General features: G+C 46.0%; 1 protein-coding gene across 1 annotated transcript in view; it reads right to left on the bottom strand.

The window, feature by feature from the left end:
• The window catches only part of SLC24A3 (solute carrier family 24 member 3), a 461,900-nt gene that overhangs the window by 7,732 nt on the left and 435,816 nt on the right, over positions 1-18,352 (bottom strand). The window contains exons 14-15 of the mRNA XM_069495623.1: positions 15,749-15,863; positions 14,557-14,669 (exon numbers count right to left, since the gene is read on the bottom strand). Of these exons, the coding sequence (XP_069351724.1) occupies positions 14,557-14,669; positions 15,749-15,863 (228 nt within the window). The remainder of the gene's footprint in view (positions 1-14,556; positions 14,670-15,748; positions 15,864-18,352) is intronic.

The raw sequence follows: 18,352 nt of genomic DNA, 5'->3' as shown, positions 1-18,352 counted from the left end.
CTATTTTCACACGACAACAGCCAAGTTGAGTTGTTTTGGCGGAGACTGTGTAGCCCACAAAGCTTAAAATATTTCCTCTCTGGCCCTTTATAGAAAAAGTTTGCCATCTCCTGATGTAGGGCATGGGCTCCAGACCCAGCTTCCTGGGTTTAGAGTCCCTGCTTGGTCACTTATGTGCTCTGTAGTCATGGACAAGTGACTTTAACTGCCCTGAGCCTTGCTTTTCTGATGTGTAAAATGGGGATAATACAATTCCTATGTTACAGGTGCGTGGGCAGATTCCCTGAGTTAATCCACGTGAAACTCTGGAACAGGGCTCCGTGTGTGATAAATTCTCAGTGGCTGGGGCCGCTATTCCCCACCCACCGGGTGAGCTGCCTGGGCCCACCTCCCTGGCTGCCACTTTTATAAACTCATCACCTGGAGTTCCTTGTTCAATACCTTCATAGATCACAGATGCCCTCTGCCTGGCACAGGGCTGGCACACACCACCCGATTAATATGGAATTGATGAATGAATGATGACTACCCCAAGGTCTCATTTTGCATGTGGTTTACAAGAAGACCAGTGTGTCTGTGAGGCAGCAGGGACTGGTCAGAGGGAGGCTGGAAGCAGAGAGACCCTGGATGCCTCTTCCTGGATAATGTTCCAGAAGCAATGTGATCTCTGCCCATCGTCCTCTCTCTCTCCCTCACTTTTATGTGATTTTTTTAATGAGCAAGTATAGCTTTTTTTTTTTTACCTAACATGTTATATGAAAGTTTTGAAGCATTCAGAAAAGTTAAAATAATGACACCATCTTATTTTTTAATGAACTTCAAAGTAAGCAGCAGAGACCAGTACGCTCGCCCCTGCCTGCATCTCATTAAGTCGAGGTGAGTTGTAGTTCATGGGTCTTTTATTCTTAGATGCAATTTTTATGTGGTAAAATTCACAGATCAAAATTGCACCGTTCAATGGATTCTGAGAAATGCGTGCACCATGGAACCCAAATTCCCATCCTGACGCAGAAGATTACTTCATTGTTCTAGAAAGTTCTCTTGTGCCCTCCTGGCAGTCTTGCCCAGGGGCAGTCACTGCTCTAAGTTTCTCTACCACAGGTGGTTTAGCCTGTCCTAGAACTTCACAGAAATGAAATCCTACAGTGTGCAGTCTTCTATGTGACCATTCTTTTACTCGCATCATTTTAAAAGATTCCTTCATAGTTTTCATTGCATCAATAGCTCATTTATTTCCATAACAGTATAAATATACCATAGTGTGTTTAATTATTCTCCTGTTGATGGACAGCTGGGTTGCTTCCATTTGGGGGCTATTAATGTATATCACTTTTATAATTCAAAATCAAAATGAAAAGAGGCCTGCAGTGGCTCTTCCTCTGCAGTAGCATAGCTGCTAATGAGCAGAGCTAGAGACTCTGCTAAAGACCTCATGTCACTATCTCGTATCCTGACGTCCCCTCTCTGCAGTCGGGCGCTCGGAGCCCTCTCCGAACTGGAGCAATTGGCCTTTTCCACCTTAGCACACTCCTGTCCCTCTTTTGAGACCGTCAGTCCAGCCAGGTGGGGTTCTCACCTCCTTCCCACCTTTACTCTGCTTTACTCCTGCCCGGAGTCCATTTGCCTCTTCCAAGTTCATTATTGCCCAGCAGGTACTGATCTTGTTCTTCCTGTGCCCGGGGTGCATTCTTACCTCCCCAGCCAGTCCAAATGCTCTGAAGGCAGAGCTTGGGTCTTGAGTTTTTTCTCACTCCAGCATCTGCTTCTCCCCAAGCCCCTGCTCCACACACTGTATGTTTAGATGAGCACCTGTTGGGGATGCGTGTGCATTTGCTTGTGCGCATATGTGTGCGTGTTGGGAGGCAGGCTGGGTAGCAAAGGGCAAGAGTGGAGAGTCAGTGGGGAGACAGACCATGGTGAGGGTTGGATTGAAGCCGGTCCTTGCAAGTAATAAAGTAAGAGGGCACCAATTTATTTATTTATTTTTTAAATTGAGGCATCATTTGCATAGAGTAAAATGCACAGATCTTAAGTGTACTCGCTATCGGATGAGTTTTGACAAATGCATATACTTCTGCAACCCACACCTCAACAAATATATAAAACATTTCCATCATCCTAGTAACTTTCTTTGAGGGCAGCAGAACAACTTTACTGGGGCTTGCTAAGCCAGACAACAGCACCAAACCCTTCTCATTTCTGTATGCAAAAGCCTTGGAGCTCCAGCCCTGCACAGTGTTGAGCTGAATGGTTTCCTCCCTCCCTGCCTCACAGATGCAGGGAACATTAAGTGCAAATGCATAAAATCTTCATGGCAATGCCGATCTGAGAGCACGTGAGGCACATCTCAGATCGTTCAGTCCTGACATTTAACGCTGTTTTTATTTCTTGCCTTCAGAAATTAGCATTTTCATTCTCTAATTCCCTTTTGGCAGTTGTTGTAGAGGAAACAGAAGGTTGGCTACTTCCAAAATCAACAGGAACTTGGCCCACAATGCATGTATGTTTTTTAGTACAGACCCACACACACAGGACCCACTCATACCAAGTTTCATGCATACATGTTGTTCATAAAACAGTTCCCTGAATCCTACCACAGTTGGAGATCTAACACCCCCGCCCGAAAAGATTCTGATTTCCCTCATGCTAAGTTTAAAATCTCTCTGTGGTTTGAGGTCAGCTCGACCCAACCAACAAATTCTTTCAGGAAAAATAAGAAGCCCCTGGATTTTTGCTAATTTATTTATAACCTGGAACACATGTTTCATGTCATTTTACATTTTCTTATTTGGGTAGTTTTAACACTTGTTTGGGTGTAGTTTCCAAATGGATGTTCCTAGCCTTGGCTTTGCATTATATAATATCACTGGATGGGAATCTCTTTCCTTGAGCAATTAAATGAGGTAAGAAAGTGAACAAGCCCACAGAAAAGAAGCAGATTAATGACAGCTGGCACCCCTAAGTGCTTTCTCTTCCAAAGCCCTCCCACAAACACGACAGTGCGTTTAGTTCCAGCAGTAACTCCATGAGATAAGTGGAGTAGATTTTGTTCGCCCCATTTGAAGATGAGACAACTGAGGCAAAGAGGAGTTGAAGCACATAGTCAAGGCCATGAAGCCAGTGAAGGGTCAAGTCTGCACTTTCACTTGGACTTTGGACTCTTCACTGTACCCCGCCAGGAATGGGAGGAAAGCCAGGGTCTCCTCTTCACCTGCTAGGAGCCCTCAAAAGTGCATCTGGACTTTCCCTGCCTATCATTTCCCTAAGTGTTCTGAATGACTTGTAAGAACCACAGTTGCCACTGTAGCAGATGCCATCGGTACTCCATCCGTGTCCCCCCCACCTTCCCGATATCACCATTTTGGTGGGTGCTAGCTGCCTCCCAACCGCCAGCACCTGCAGCTGTGCCCAAGGGCTTTCTCCTGAACCCTGGAAGTGCCAAGCGGTGAACAACCCTAGAAGCTGCTCTCCCCAGTGACTCTGAGCAGTGGGTGTCTAAACACCCCAGCTACCTTCTCCTCTCATTCTGAGATGGTGCTGGGCACCATTTCCCAGAGCTGCCCTGTGGGATTCTGCTTTAGTTGCCATGGTGGTTGCAGGCTTGCTAACACACCCGCTGCTCATAAAACAGTTCTCTGAATCCCATCTCTCTTCCCTTCTCTCATACCAGAGTTCCTTGCTCCTCCTGAATAAACCCCCTGCCCAGTATCCTTGTCTCAAGATTGAATAGTTTCGGGGGGACCTAAACTATAATAAGCAGGGAGACTGAGTCAGCTTCCCAGGTAAGCCTTTACCTGGGATTAACTGTAAGGACACTTCCTTCCCCAATATCACCTAATTTTACAAACAGAATCTGGAATCCAATGGTCCAGACTGAAGGGGATTGGGTGGTGCTACTGCAGCTCCCAGAAAATCTGTTAGAACAACCTCAACAAGACTCACTCATTAAGATGTCACCAAACTATCCCCAAGTTACCTATGCAAGTCCTGCGGGAATAGTTTATAGACTGGCCCTGGCAGTGGCATTCTGACATTCTGCTGATTTCTGTGGTGTAAACACTTCCACCATGGCTGATTTCAAACCACCAATGTGACGTCACTGGAGGCAGAGCTAGGAAGAGCTTCTCTCAAGCCTGTGCCAGCTGCCTCTAGCACCCACGGTCCCTGGGGCCCCAAGCCCAGTGGTTCTAGCAGATGGAGCTGTGTCCTGGTGTTGGGGACCTGATTTGGGCATGGTTGCTAGAAAAGGTTAGAAAGAACGATGTGGAAGATATCAAGAACTGATGGGCTCATTGATTCATCCCACAGAAGCTCTCTGCTGGGTACTGGGGAGCACAAGTTGAATAAGATACTGTTCCTGTCCTCAGTTGGAAAGTTAACGGGGAGATACACACATCAGTGATTGTACCCCCATGTTATCACTGAGATACTCAATTTGGCTGGGGGTAGGCTTCTTGGAGGAGGTGATGGTTGCCTGACAGAACTGGCCCTAGAAGAAGGACCTTGGACGAGGTCGGATACACTCAGCTGCTCCATCCTCCTTGAAGCATGGCTCCATGGCCCTACTTTCTTTTGATTCTCGCCCTGTCTGGTTGACCCCTCCTCAGTCTCTTTCAGTGAATTTTTTTTCCTATCCAACATCAGGATATGGTTGGGGCTTTCTTCTCTTCTCCATCTACACTGACCATATTAATGCCATTGACTCCCAATTCACACCTGCAGCCAAGACCTTGCCTCTGAACTTTAGATCCATTTATTCCACTACCTACTTGACATCTCCACCCAGATGAGCCTCAAACATATCAGCCTTAATCTGCCTTGAAATTTCATCTTAACTGTGTTCCCCATCCCCCATCTTTGTCACCACAATACACTTAGTTGCCCAAGCAAAGAGCCAGAAGTTACCTTTAGTTTTTCTTTCTCTCATCCCCTCCATGCATCCATTAGAAAGTCTTATAAATTCTTCCTTTAAAAAGAATCTCTTTTTGTTATCAGTGCCTTGACTTGTTTCCTCTTCCTCTCTTGCCTTCTAATGCATTTCCAAATAGCATCAAATACAATCTTATAATTTAAAGTGAATCATGCCATTACCCTGCTAAAATCCTCAATGGCAGTTATAATAAAACCCAAACTTTCTGCAACAGCTGACAAAAACCTGGATGACCAGGCCCTGTTTCTCCTGACTCACCCCATCATGAACAGCTAGTTAGGGGCTAATGTTAAATCAATTGCCGGGTACTGCTCCTTCTTTTTCTGCAGTCTCTTGCTTAGCCTTCCATTATTATCCAGCTTTACAGCTACCACTGAGGCAGAGTGGATTGCTGGTCTCACGTCCTCTCATCTGCGGAGGGTTCTATGTTCACACACTTTCCGTAGCCTCACGGCGGGCAGACATATTTTCTTGACTCCTGACTTTGGGGCTGGCTGTGTGATATGCTTTGGCCAATAGGATATTAGTGCACCTGTCATGAGCACAAGTTTGAAATATGTTTGTGTAGTTGGGCATATTCTCTTGTATTCTTGCTTTTCATCATGAGAAGAATGTGTCTCAGGAAGCCACTGGTCCAGAGAGGATGAGAGGCACACAGGGCAGCCCTGTCTGAAGCTGGAAGCCAAGCCCAGGTCAGCTACATCCCCATCAGCCTGCGGAGGCACAAGTGAGAACTATACACTGATGGATGTACACTACTGAGTTTGGAGGCCTTTTGTTACCCAGCATGATGGTAGCAACAGCTAACTGATACAACTACCCTAATCCAAGTCACCCATTTTCTCTTTCCTGCAAATGCCTCATAGCTGGTCTTGCTGCCAACAGTTTTTTTGGGCTCCAGCCCTTTCTCCATGGAGTTGTCAGAATCTTGTTTTTAAATGCACATGACCACACCTCTTTCTCTCGCATAGCCTTCATTCTTTCCATTACCATGCCCTTTACCACGTGGCCTCTCTCTGTCTCATTCCTGCCACTCGGCCCTTCACTCCCCATGCCCAGCCCCTTCCAACCTCCCCCCAGCCACAGGAGCAGCCCTTTGGTCCTTCAGTGCAACAAGCTTCCCATATCTTGGTCTTGTACACATTGTTACTTCTGCTTCAAAAAAGCCTTCTCATCCCTCCCCACTTGCTAGTTCTGATAATCTCAGACTCTCAGAATAAATGTCACTTCCTCAGCAGCATTCCAGGTTCCCCAAGCCCTGGCACACACTACCACAACCCCTGCACAAGCAGCCCTTAGGACAGCAGGTGTCACACTTCCTTTGGGATTGCTGTCTAGTTATCTCCTTCCAGTAGGTCCAGGAGCACAGGACTCTGCCTGTTTTGCTTACTGCAGCACCTCCAGTGGTCACCAGCTTAGCACACAGTAGGCATTCAATTAACGCTTGGTCAAAGAAAGAATAAACTGGGCAGAAGGTGTGGGCTGAGGATATTTCTGGTCAGCTCTTTTTTTAATCTCTGTGGACTCTGGAGTCAGGTGGGCTCTTGCTTGGAAAGAGAGAGACACAGGCGAGCTTCCTCCCTCTGTTGCATCTCAGATTTATTTTGCATTTCCAACCCTGAGCTCAGAAATATGAGTTTTGCCTTGGCTTCCTGGAGTCTGCCTTGTGTCTTTTTAATTTCTGTTAAAGCTTGTGGAACAGACATTCATCACCATAATAGGACAAGAAGTGCTCATTTTCCAAACTCTGGCTTTTGGAAATATTTCTTACTTTGGGCACTTAGGTAGCTAGCTGGCTTCTGAGCTCACCACAAAGTGCTAAGAAATGTCAAAATCTGTAAAACTGCATTCATTCCTCGCTGTCAAATGCTTGAACCTAATGCCATGCACACAACAGCTGTCTGGATGGTAATTATCCGATAATTATGACTTGGAAATCCCATCTAGATGAGATGGAAAAATTGCTTCGGAATTGTTGGCAGGTCTCTTGTGGGGTTGGAAGAGGCCATTAAAATCACACAGGCTGCTTGGTTCTGATGTCAGAGATGCAGAAAGATGTCATGGGGTTACAGCTACACTAAATGGAAGGAAGACCCTGAGTGTCCTTTTAGAAATGAAGCCTCCCCTGGTGGAGATGAGGGCAGATCAAAGTGCTCCCAGCAAATAAGGCCTAAGTTTGCTTTTCTGTGAACCTGGGACTATTTTCCCAGGTAACGTCTGCATCTTAGCATGAAGCTACACAATGATGCCCCCCAGTGAGGCTGGGCATGAGAGATTGGCCACCTGATGTTGCCTGAAGCAAGCCAGGGAGGGCCCAGGAACCGAATGAGGGGGTAACCCTCGCACAAGGATCTAGAACTGCCCCCCCCCCCCAGCCCTCTGACAGAAACCCGCTGCAGAAATGTCACTCCCCACGGGCCCCGGGCAGCGAGGATGGCAACCCCCACAATGTCTGTGGGACGTTTCCAATAGGAAACCGTGGGTCAGGAGTTCTCTCCCCTTCTAATTCCTTCTCTCTTCATATAAAGTTGAAGAGGCCACCTGAGCCTTAATAAGCAGACCTTGTCCTATCTTTTAGCAAAGATTCAAACCCAGGAATGGATCCAATCCCAGATTCTGCCATGCCCAGTGGCAACCCAGAGTCATGCAAGGGGGGCCACCATGGCATCATTTCCCTTTGGCAACAGTCGTCAGTGTTTTGGGGAGAGAAAAAAAATCTTATTATCTCCTCTCTGCCTTTTACTGGCTGTGTGATTTAGCCTCTGGGTCTTGGTTTCCTGATCTGCAGAATGGGAGTTGGAACTACGCTGCACTTAGCATGAAACCTGAGCCCCCTGCCCAGCCCAGGCAGCCGGGCGTGGCCCCTGCCCACCTCTCCGTGTGGCCTGCCTTCTTCTCTGGGACACAGCCTGCCTTGGTGCCTTTGCACTTACAGTCCCTTCCTCTTAGGATTCTCCCCCGCCTTCCACCACACACCCAGCTCTTCCCACAGCTGGCTCTTTCTTGTCATTCATGACTCAGCACGAGTGACACCTGGACCCTTCTCTCTAGAACATCACCCTGTCTCCCCATCTTCATAAGGCCTTTGTTCTCTGAAACTAGCACATGCATGTTCACGTATGTACTGTGTCTTCCCACCCTATGGACTCTCTAAGAGAGAGAGTCTAGTCTACCCTGTTCAATTCTGTAAACCCAGTGCCTCGCCAAGTTCCCGGCACATAGTAGGTGGAAGATAAGCATTGGTTGAAGGAATGATCCTTTCCTTGTTTAGCGGTTGGAAGGCTTGGATGAGACCACGTGTACACAGTGTTCCCACAGCACCTGGAGCACAGTGGGTGCTCAGTGACTGTCGGCTCTTATTACTGCTGTTTTGTTTGCCTCCTGCTCTCTTCTCGGGTCAGCCTCCTCTTTCATGCTGCTTGGCTCACATGTCTTCCTCCCCAGGTGAGGTGATGCAGAAAAGGAAGTTAGGATCTACCCATCCATCCATCCATCCATCCATCCAACAAATATTTGTTGAGCACACTCCAAGTGCCAGGCACTGTGTTCGGCACAGAGGAAACAATAAATGCCTAAGACCGGCACAGTTCCTGCCCTCAGGGAGCTCACCTCTCTAGGGGGAGACTCAGATGATGAGACGAAGGTGAGCACTTTGATGGGAGCTGCTGAAAAACAACACAGTGACACCGGACCCAGGCTCGGGACATCACAGTTTGGCATCTAAGCTGACACCTGAAGGATGAGCTCTGTGAGTCTGGTTCCTGGGGGCCATTTTCTGAAACTCCTGGCTTCCTGCCAAACCTAAAAGCTCATTTGGGTCAAATAATGTGTTACTATTTTGGTCTAACACTACTGGTCAAAGAGGCATAGTCTGTACAAGCAAAGGTTTCTGGAAAATTAAAGTTTACCTCTCTACAGGCTAGCTCCCTCACCATTTTGATGAAAATGCTTGATTCTGAAATATGTCATAAACTTGATGCTCATCCTGGAGGCTATGAGATATAATTTAACTTTTTCTTGATGACTCAGGATCAACACCAGGAATATAAATTATTTAACTGGACTGAAGCACAGCAAAGGTTTCAGGAGCTATTGATGGACAAAGGCATTACTTACTGCTACAACTGAGGAAATAAAATTTATTCTCTATTTAGACAAGTAAAACATCCCACTATGTGCAAGATGCAACTGGTGCAGTTTGGGTGGCAGACATGACGCGGACGAGGCCTTCAACTCAGACTCCAGCAGCAGAGAGATGACATGAGGTAAATAACATCAAACAAGGTTGGAAGGCAGATGGGCCAACAGGGATGTGGACAAGAGATTATATGCAGTGTGAGGCTGTATTTGGGAGGCACTTAGAAGGATTAGAGGATTTAGGCATGTGGGTAGGCCTTGCGGTTCTTCTGTTCATGGGGAGTCTTCCCTCATTGAACGTCCTCTCGAGCAATAAGAGCAACTATCTGAGTAAAATAAGTAAAACACAGCGTTTTAAAGCATGCCACTAGGATGTGGCTCTGGCTTTATGACCCCCACTCCCTCGATTCAGTTCACCTGGCTGACCTGCCCCTGTTTCTTGCCCGTTTACATTTTAGGCCTGACTCAGGATGAAGACTTTTCCAAATAGTGGGGGTTGGCACTATTTATGAAATTCAGGGTTCTAGAATACACCGCTTTAACCAAAATTCAATCATGGCTTCCTAATGGTTCTTAAGTTGTAAATATTCCTGAACAATAAGTTAACCAGAAACTTTTCCTTTGAATTTTTCAAGTTCAAAGTGAAATCTCGTTTCTAACAAATGGTGGTGAAACAACTGGATATCCACGTGCCGAAGAATGAGGTTGGATCCCTACCTCACACCCATACATAAAATGGAATCTCCTCAATTTTTCTGGTGTTTATAAACTGTTTATTAATTATATTACTGATTTTCTGCTTTCAAAAGAAAGGTCTGCATTGGATGCTTGTTTCCCTGAAATAAAATGAAGATCTCCTTTGCACTGGTTACAAAAACAGCAGCATTTGGGTGAAAATGCCACATGACACACCTTTCTCTAGACCCTTCCCAACCAAAAGTTTCTCCTATGAGGCTCTTATGTCTGCCACAGCTGTTGATCATAAATCTGAGTAGTTTTTTCTTATGCATTTCCCCTTCTATTTCAAGGATAAAGGAGATTGTCAATTACAGGACTTAATGTGGCTCTTGTACAATTCCAGAAGAATGACCAGAGTGACCTATTTATATCATCTTTAGACGAAAAACATGAATTTGGGAAAAATATCTAAGAGAGCCTGAATTTTTGTCTTCATGATGTCACCCTGTCTGGCTACTGGACCCTTCAAGTCCCCTCTGGCTTCGGGGACTTGAAAAGGGTATATTTTCATAGCTGTGGGAATTACTGACAGGAGAATAATGTTTAATTTTCTGTTCCCTCAAGAGTGTTGGTAGAATGTCAGAAGGAGAGGAAAGGAGGGTAGATCACGGCGGGGGGGGGGGGTGTTATTTACCACATGCCTAATCAAGTTGGAATTTCAGGCCTGATAGTCATGTTCAGTCAAGAAGATCTCAAAGTTGGTAAGAGGAGCTAGTTCACTTCTGGAGTGAGTTCTAGTTTTGTTTATGACAGTTTTTGATTTCACCTTCTATTATTGTCCCCTGTAATTCCAGTAAAATAAAAGGTGGCAACGTGGTAAAAATTTATTATTCAGGGATGGATTTTTCAGGTCATTTGGAGCCTGGCTTTTTTCCCTTCTTTCTGATGCCTGCCTTTCAGCCACTGTCTTCTAGTCTTCAACAAAGGAGAGAAAAAGCAGCTGAAATTCAGATAGGTCTGATTTTTACTTCTTCATAACTTTGATAAGAGGTAAGTGGGGAAATGAAACAGAGGAATAAACCAGATGGACTGTCAATGAACTCATCAGATCCGTACCCCTAGTGCGCCATGCTGGGTTAACGAACATCTTCATTGGCTTCCTTGCCAAGTATGATTAAATAGTGACAGAGAGTCACCAAATACTTTCTAAGGAAGTTATGTTGTGTTAACTGCAGGGCTTTTGTCCAGGGCATGATGTGCAGGTTTGAGCCCAGAGCTGAACTGCTGGATAACAAGAGATGACTGAAAGGAACCAGTAATCTCCTGGGTCCACCTTTTGCTCATGCAGTAGTCTGTTCCTTCTCAAAAATAAATGTTGCTGGGGAGGGACACGCTTGCAGCTCTGACTCGGTGGGGCAAAGGCAATACATGTAACCTAAACATTTGTACTCCCGTAATATGCTGAAATAAAAAAATTTAAAAAAAAGTTGAACCAATGGTTTTTTAAGTAAAAATATGTTTTTTGAGGCACTAAATTATGAGGCTACTCATGCCCTCATGTCTCAGCCTAGAACCAAAGTGTCCCTGTAAATCGTGCAATGTAACTGTTGGTGAAATAGTTACCTATTGGCTAATGCAAACACAATGGAAGATCTAATCATGGGGTCCCTTACATTCAACACATTTCTCATGGCTCGAGCCTGTACTTGCCCCATTCTATGTACCATGAGGAAGATGAAGCTTCCTGTGGTCAAACATGAGGGTGTCACGAAGCTGCCCTAAAAACCCAGGAATGAATTTGAACACATTAAAAGAAATATTGTCATTCTGAAAAACAATATTCTATATAACAATTCCAACTCTGAGAAAAATCATCTAAAGAAACAACTTGAAATGTAGTCCTAGATTTATGTACCACTTTAAAACCTATCTGCTAACGTACAAAGATGCCTGCAGTGTCCTTATTTAGAACAGTGAAAATCTTGAAGTGACATGAGTGTCCAAGAGCAGCAATGTGATTAAATAAATTCTGGAATATTCCTCTGCTGTAATATTAGGCCACCTTGAAGATGATGTTTCTAATGAGATTTTAAGGAAAACGTGTGTGATATAATAAATATAAAAAGCAATGTACAAAATTGTCTATAGAGAGTGATCTCAGCTACACAAAACAAGCTAGGAAAATAAAAATACGCTGAAACATTAACAATAGTTATCTACAGATTAGACTATGGATGACTTTTATTTCATTCTCTAGAGCTGTGCTGTCCTCAGGCAGCCATAAGCCACATGTGGCTACATAAATGTATGTTAATTAAAATTTAAAAACATTTAATCATTCAGTTCTTCACTTGCCCCAGACACTGATCAAGTGCTTACAAGTCACATGTGGCTGGTGGCTATGATATTAGACAGTACGGCTACAGAACATTTATTTCCATCAGTATAGAAAGTTCTATTGGGCAGGCACTGCTCCAGAGTTTTCTGTAATTTTCTGTAAGCTACATAAGTTATTTTTATGATCAGAAAAAAATTAAAAAGTAAAGGTTCAGATCAGCCAATTGGAGCAAAACCCCAAGAGATGATTTTAGCACTGGCAAAACAGAATCTAAGTGACTTATATTTTAAGGAAGCAACAAGACAGCTTTAATGAGAGAGTTTAAACGCAATCAATAATTTGCTCTCAGCTTGAGTACAGAAAAGATGTGTTAACTGAAGGGAGACAGTCCACATGTGGCCCAGAAAAAGGAGCTCTAAGAGCCAGGATTGGTGAATGTGCCCAGCACGATTAGTAGGTGGCTCAACTTGGTGCCCTGGCTGGGTGGCAGAGAGATAACCCTACGGTATGGGAGGATGTGTCGGACAACGGCAACTCGCCAGCACCAGTAGAGGGTTATCCAGAAAATCCCTCATGTCGGATTCTACTCTCACCCAGATAAGCCAGACTGTAGGGACGGCTCGTGTTCCCGGGCACACAGCTAAACTAATGACTCGGATACTTCTTGCATCTAAGTGGGTACATGTAACTTATCCGGACAGTGGGATGGGGACAGATGGGATAGATACCACTTCCAGGCCTCATCAAAAAAATGATCTACACAATACTCCATGCCCTCGCTTTCTCTGCTTTCTCTGTGGCTAGAGGAGAAGGACCCCAAGACGGCAGAACCACATGATGCAATACATCCCGATCCCTGAGTTTCTGCTTGGAAGAGTCCATGGAAGCTGCTAGAATGGGAACATCACAGTGGACTTTGGGAAAAACAAACAAACAATAAGAAAAACAAACCTTGTTGGGCTACCCCAGTGAGAACTGGAGTTGTTTGTAACATAGTAGCTAGCAATACTTATTCTGACAAATACAATAATAATTTGCCTTTCTGTGTGAAAGGTGTAAATGCAGCAGGTCTGGTTATTTAATCCCTGCATGCCTCCAGAGGAGCCTGGAACCATGGGCAACCCTGGGCCAAGCCCTGAGAATCTTTGGAATGTCACTGATTGATGATGCTGTTTTTTTATACCAGGAGCAATAGGACATGCTGCACCAGCTTGTCAGGGTTGTTTAGCAAACTTTACGACGCGTATCTGGTATCCGTGCTGGGGCTCTGAGATTCAGTCATCATAGCTGTTCCTGTAGCAGGACTGTGCCTACCTGACCAGCCCTCCCTAAAGGCCTCAGACTTCAGTGGACCTACCTGGACAGAGAGGTCTCCCACCTGTCCCCATACTTCAGTGCTGGAGAGAGCACATCCCGTGTGACCGGGCAGGGATACATGACCTCTCCAGGCTTCTCCCGATACTTTTCACTCTCCCACTGCTTTTACTCCATATCCTCTGCTGTGATAAATCTCAGCCATGAATATGATCTGCTGCTGAGTTCTGTGAGTGCTCCTGATGAATCACTGAATTTGAGGATGGTCATAGGACCTCCAAAGTAACTCCCATGTAAGATTTTTCTTCAAAAACATAGAGAACAAATCATCCAAAATAAGTATGCTTTCTGCCTGGTCCTTATATATCTTACAATTTGTCCCTAAAATCTATTGACCCTGTCTAGACATCAAACTCTTGTGAATTTGGCTGATGTGAGTCAATTTATAAGAGCCCGACTGACAAAAGTCTCACTCTTGGGCCTGCAGAACTCAGGAAGGTTATTTGGAATCCTGTGACAACCTGTGGATGGCACTCTTTCTGTGGCCAACCTGGATGACATCTCTTCAGTGTCTCTCTTACCTGCATCACTTAACCTATCATAAGATAAATCCAGTACAAATACACGAGCGCAGGGACTGGCAAATGATGACCAGTGGGCCAAATGTGGCCCACCAACTGTTTCCTCACTGCCCATGAGTGAAGAATGCTTTTTACATCTTTAAATGGTTGAAAAAAAAATCAAAAGAAATATAAAAGATCATGACATGCAAAAATTATATGAATTTCAAATTTCAGTTTCTATAAATAAGGTTGTATTGGAACAGCCACACCCATTTGGTTACTTATTGTCTATGGCGGCTTTCCTGCTACAATGGCAGAGTTCAGCAGCTGCGATAGGAATGCTCTGGCCCACAAAGCCTAAATATTCACTATCTGGCCCTTGACAGAAAAGGTTTGCTGACCCCTCCTCTGGAGTTCTCAATGTCCCCACAAGCCTGACGTAGGAAGGACTTGGACAAGGAGAATTTGTTTCCCCTCAACCTTACTGTTTCTACACCTCCCTCCTTTGCCCTGAGACAAAGACCCAGTGCCTAAGGCCATGACAAACACAGTCCGCGTAGCCCTGGATTTAAGTAGTCATGGAGAAAACCACTTACGTAAGATCCGTAATCCACAGCCAGGGTCTGTAGAGCCCAGGGGAGACCCAGGCCGATCAGGATGTCAAACACGTTGCTCCCAATGGAGTTGGACACGGCCATGTCCCCCATCCCTGCAGGGACAAGAGGTCACTCAAGTGAGAGAGGTGATCCCAGGAGAGGGCAGGGCCTCACATGGGACTCTCCCTAGCCTTTGGTCTGGCAGCCAGAGAGCAGCTTTGCTAGCCCACATATTTAGTTCTCTCATAGGCCACTACCGATGTAAAGAATGACAGTGATTGTAAAATACAGAAATACACATTCTATGGAATTGCTGACCTTTCCTTCACATATGATCGCTGATTAAATGTAAGTGATCTGAAAAACCAAGTATGCTTCCAAAGATTCTGGAGGTTTTGCAACATCGTTATGGGAAAGCATAAACAACAGTGCTATAAGCTTATGAGCTCGCCAGCCCACACACTCAGTGTCACCTTCCAGCTGCTCTGCACTGTACTCAATTCTTCAGAATAATCAAGAAACATTATGAAAATAAGTTAATCAGTGGAATTTCCTGAGGACTTGTAGAGGACGCTGTGCTAAGTTTTGTGGCTACACAAGTTTGTTTGAGACAAAATGCCCTGCAAAGACCCTTGAGTGCTGGGGCAGGGCATGGCCACCTGGGCATCCATCTGGGAAGGTGACCTGTGAGGTTGGCATTGAAGGAGGGAAGGATCTGTCACATGCTGAAAACTAACCTCTGGCAACTGCCACTTTGAGGGTGCTGCAGCTGGGTAAGCCTTAGGTATGGGGTCTGCCCTTTCTAAGCCTCAGTTTCCTTAACCACAAAATGGGGGTATTTGCTTCATAGAGCTGCCATGTAAGTCAAATAAGACAATGCACCTAAAGTGCTTTACTCAGCAAAGGTTAGCTATCAGTATATTTATTACCTCTTTTCATAATAGAAGGATGGTACTACAACCTCCAGAAGGGGCTGTGTGTGCTACCCAGGAAATGTGTCTGCCTTCCTCCAGGGTGGGACCTTCTGGCTGGTTTCTCTGTTCTTCTGATCCCAGGAAGCCCTTCGACCAACGTGGCATTGAGGTCACCCACCCTTCCTTCCAAGCCCTGTTAATTGCCAAGCAGATCCCCGGGGAGGGAGGCTTTCCTTCCTTCCTTCCTTCCCCACCCCTGTCACCACTGGATGTCCCACCTTGTCTGGCCACTATGAGGCTGGCCATGCAGTCGGGCACGCTGGTTCCGGCAGCCAGGAATGTGATTCCCATGATGACGTCAGGAATCCCCAGAGTGTAACCAATGATCGTGACCTGGAAGAAGCAGGCAGAGGCGGTGAGCCGAGAGCTGCCACTTGCCCATGGTTCTTCTGATGGGGACTCAGAAAAGGCTACAATCTGGGCCGTCTTTCTCGGGGTGAGGGGGCTGTGCAGGGGGGGCAACATGTGCTTTCTCTGTCAACACAGAGGGCCATGCAGACCAGGGCCATCACAGAGTCCGTGCTTGGCTTGCCAAGAAAACACTGGCCTTTTCACTTGTTCTTTTCAGGTGAGTTTGAGAGAGGGGAAAAGGAGTTTCTGGCAAAACACAATACTGGGACAGAGTCCTTGAACTCCAAAGGGTCCTGGGAAACCCAGAGTGGATGGTCGTTCTGCTGTGCTTGGAATCTGAGCACCCACGTCGGGAGATGCACGGGGGAATTTACACGAACTGGGAGGGCTGGACTTTACACCACCCAGTCTCGTGGGAAAAGCCATAACCAGCTTTTCCTTTCCTCTGTTCCTTGAAACTTGGTGACAATGTGATTGTCCTTGTCAACACCATCGTCTTCACCATAATAACTTATGTTTATTTAGTACTGAGGCTCTGGGATGAGGGGTGTTCATGGGTTTTAACCTATTTAACTCACAACAACTCTTTGGGCAAGTGCTGTGCTATTTCCATCCTTCAGAAGAGGAAACTGGGGCCCAGGGAAGCATGTGCCCATGTCGCAGTGAGCTAGTGAGTGGCGGTGGGGGCGGGGCCCAGAAGGCAGACAGGCGCACGCAGAGCAGCACCTCTTCTTGCTCGGGAGGGGTTTTGCCAGAGATGGCGACAGATGATGCCTGAGGTCTTGCTCCCATTTATGTAAATGAGCCCCTTCTCGCCCCCTGGTTTCCTGATGGGAAAACTGAGATGACACCGGTAGTGAGAAAGATGACCAGGGAGCGGGTGGCGAAAGAGGAAAAAGCAACAAACGACAAACGCCCTGTGTGTGGGGCTAAGAGAAGATAACTTGCGAGAGCTGAGCCTATTAGGTCATTGTAGCATGCCACTTGATCTCCTTCCTTCTAAAAATTACAAGAAATGCAAACCACATGTTGCACAGAGCACATTCTTCTCGCAGTCGCTCCTGGGCCAGCCGTTGAAAGAGAGGCCTACGCAGGAAACCCCGACTTCACTCGCACCTTCCCTGTCCAAAGGCTGGGGCTGAGTTGAATCCCCTGAAAGGCCTGGCTCGCCCCCTTGCAAACCTGAGGATGCACCTCATTTCCGTTCAGAGCTGAGTTTACCCTGGAGTGGCCTCAGGGCTTTCTGACTTCCAGCCTCCAGGGAGGAAAGTGAGATGCAGAAACGCGCAACATTTGTATCCCGTGGCTCTGGAGCCAATGCAGTGAGGGCATTCTGGCCAAGCCTGTGTTTCCTCTCTAACCCTCGGCTCAGCCCCTGCAGGAGCCTGGCTTGGCTCAGCCAGGCTTGGCCTGCCGAGGGCTCCTTGTTGTTGTCATGTGTGTGGTTGTGGCTGCGGTTTGGGGGAACTCAGGTGGCTGGGACCAGGTCTGTTGCTTTTCTTTGTTTGCTCCCTGACTCCTGGTCATTTCTCAGGACTTGTTAGAGCCTCTGCCAGAGGGGAGGGAGGCAAACCGGAGGACAGTGAACTTCAGATTAGTCAGGTCAGTGAGTTTGCTGAAATCACCAGGCACCCAGAGGTCAGTGACAGCAACACCATCCCCCAAACCTGGATTTAGAGGTGGCACACAGTGCACATGTCAAGTAAAAACGTAAATGAATACTGGATGAGGGACAAACCTCTGGTTAAAAGACTTGAGTTTTAAAAAATATATATTTGTCTGTGGTAGTGAGACAAGGGATGATTATGAGTTAATTGTATCAGATTTACAAACTTGTTATTACCTACAAAAAGTCTTTTGCAGAACTTTTTTTTTTTTTTAGCTCTTGCATTTAATCTTCTAGAATTTATATTGCATTTCTCTCCAATAGTCAAGGTAAAACTAATTTAGATTTGCATATTTTTGTCATGCCTTTTAATTTCTCTCCAATTCTAATTCTAATCATTTAGGCTTGCTCCCCAGTGAGAAAGCATAGGCACCGGTGGGCAATACATTCTGGATGGCCAGGTTTCCTAAAGTGGCTTTGGGCCACAGGCTCTTTGGGGCCAATCCCCATCACTGAATGATTAGTTTGACCTCAGAAGGGACCCCTGAGCAGTCACCTAATCCAATGACCTCATTGTCTGGTGGAAGAAACTAGGACTCAGGCATTTATCATCACGCCTCAATGCTTCATGCTCTTCCTCCCTGTCCTTTGCCCTGTCACTCTGCTGTCCCTCCCACTAGAGTGGGTGGGGTATATTCCCCCACTCCACTGATGTTGGGCTTGGCCAATAAAATGTGGGGGAAGTTATGGTAAGTCAGTTCCATGTGAATATTCTAGGAGGCACCTGTTTCCACATGCTCTCTTGCTTTCTTGTGATATACCACAAGAAGAGCATCCCCCAGGTAGCCACTGGTCCAAAGGAGAT

This window comes from Eulemur rufifrons, chromosome 20 (assembly GCF_041146395.1).
Source record: "Eulemur rufifrons isolate Redbay chromosome 20, OSU_ERuf_1, whole genome shotgun sequence".
In the NCBI taxonomy this organism is placed as follows: Eukaryota; Metazoa; Chordata; class Mammalia; order Primates; family Lemuridae; genus Eulemur; species Eulemur rufifrons.
Note: the sequence above shows the minus strand (reverse complement) of the source record. Positions and strands in the feature narration are given on the sequence as shown.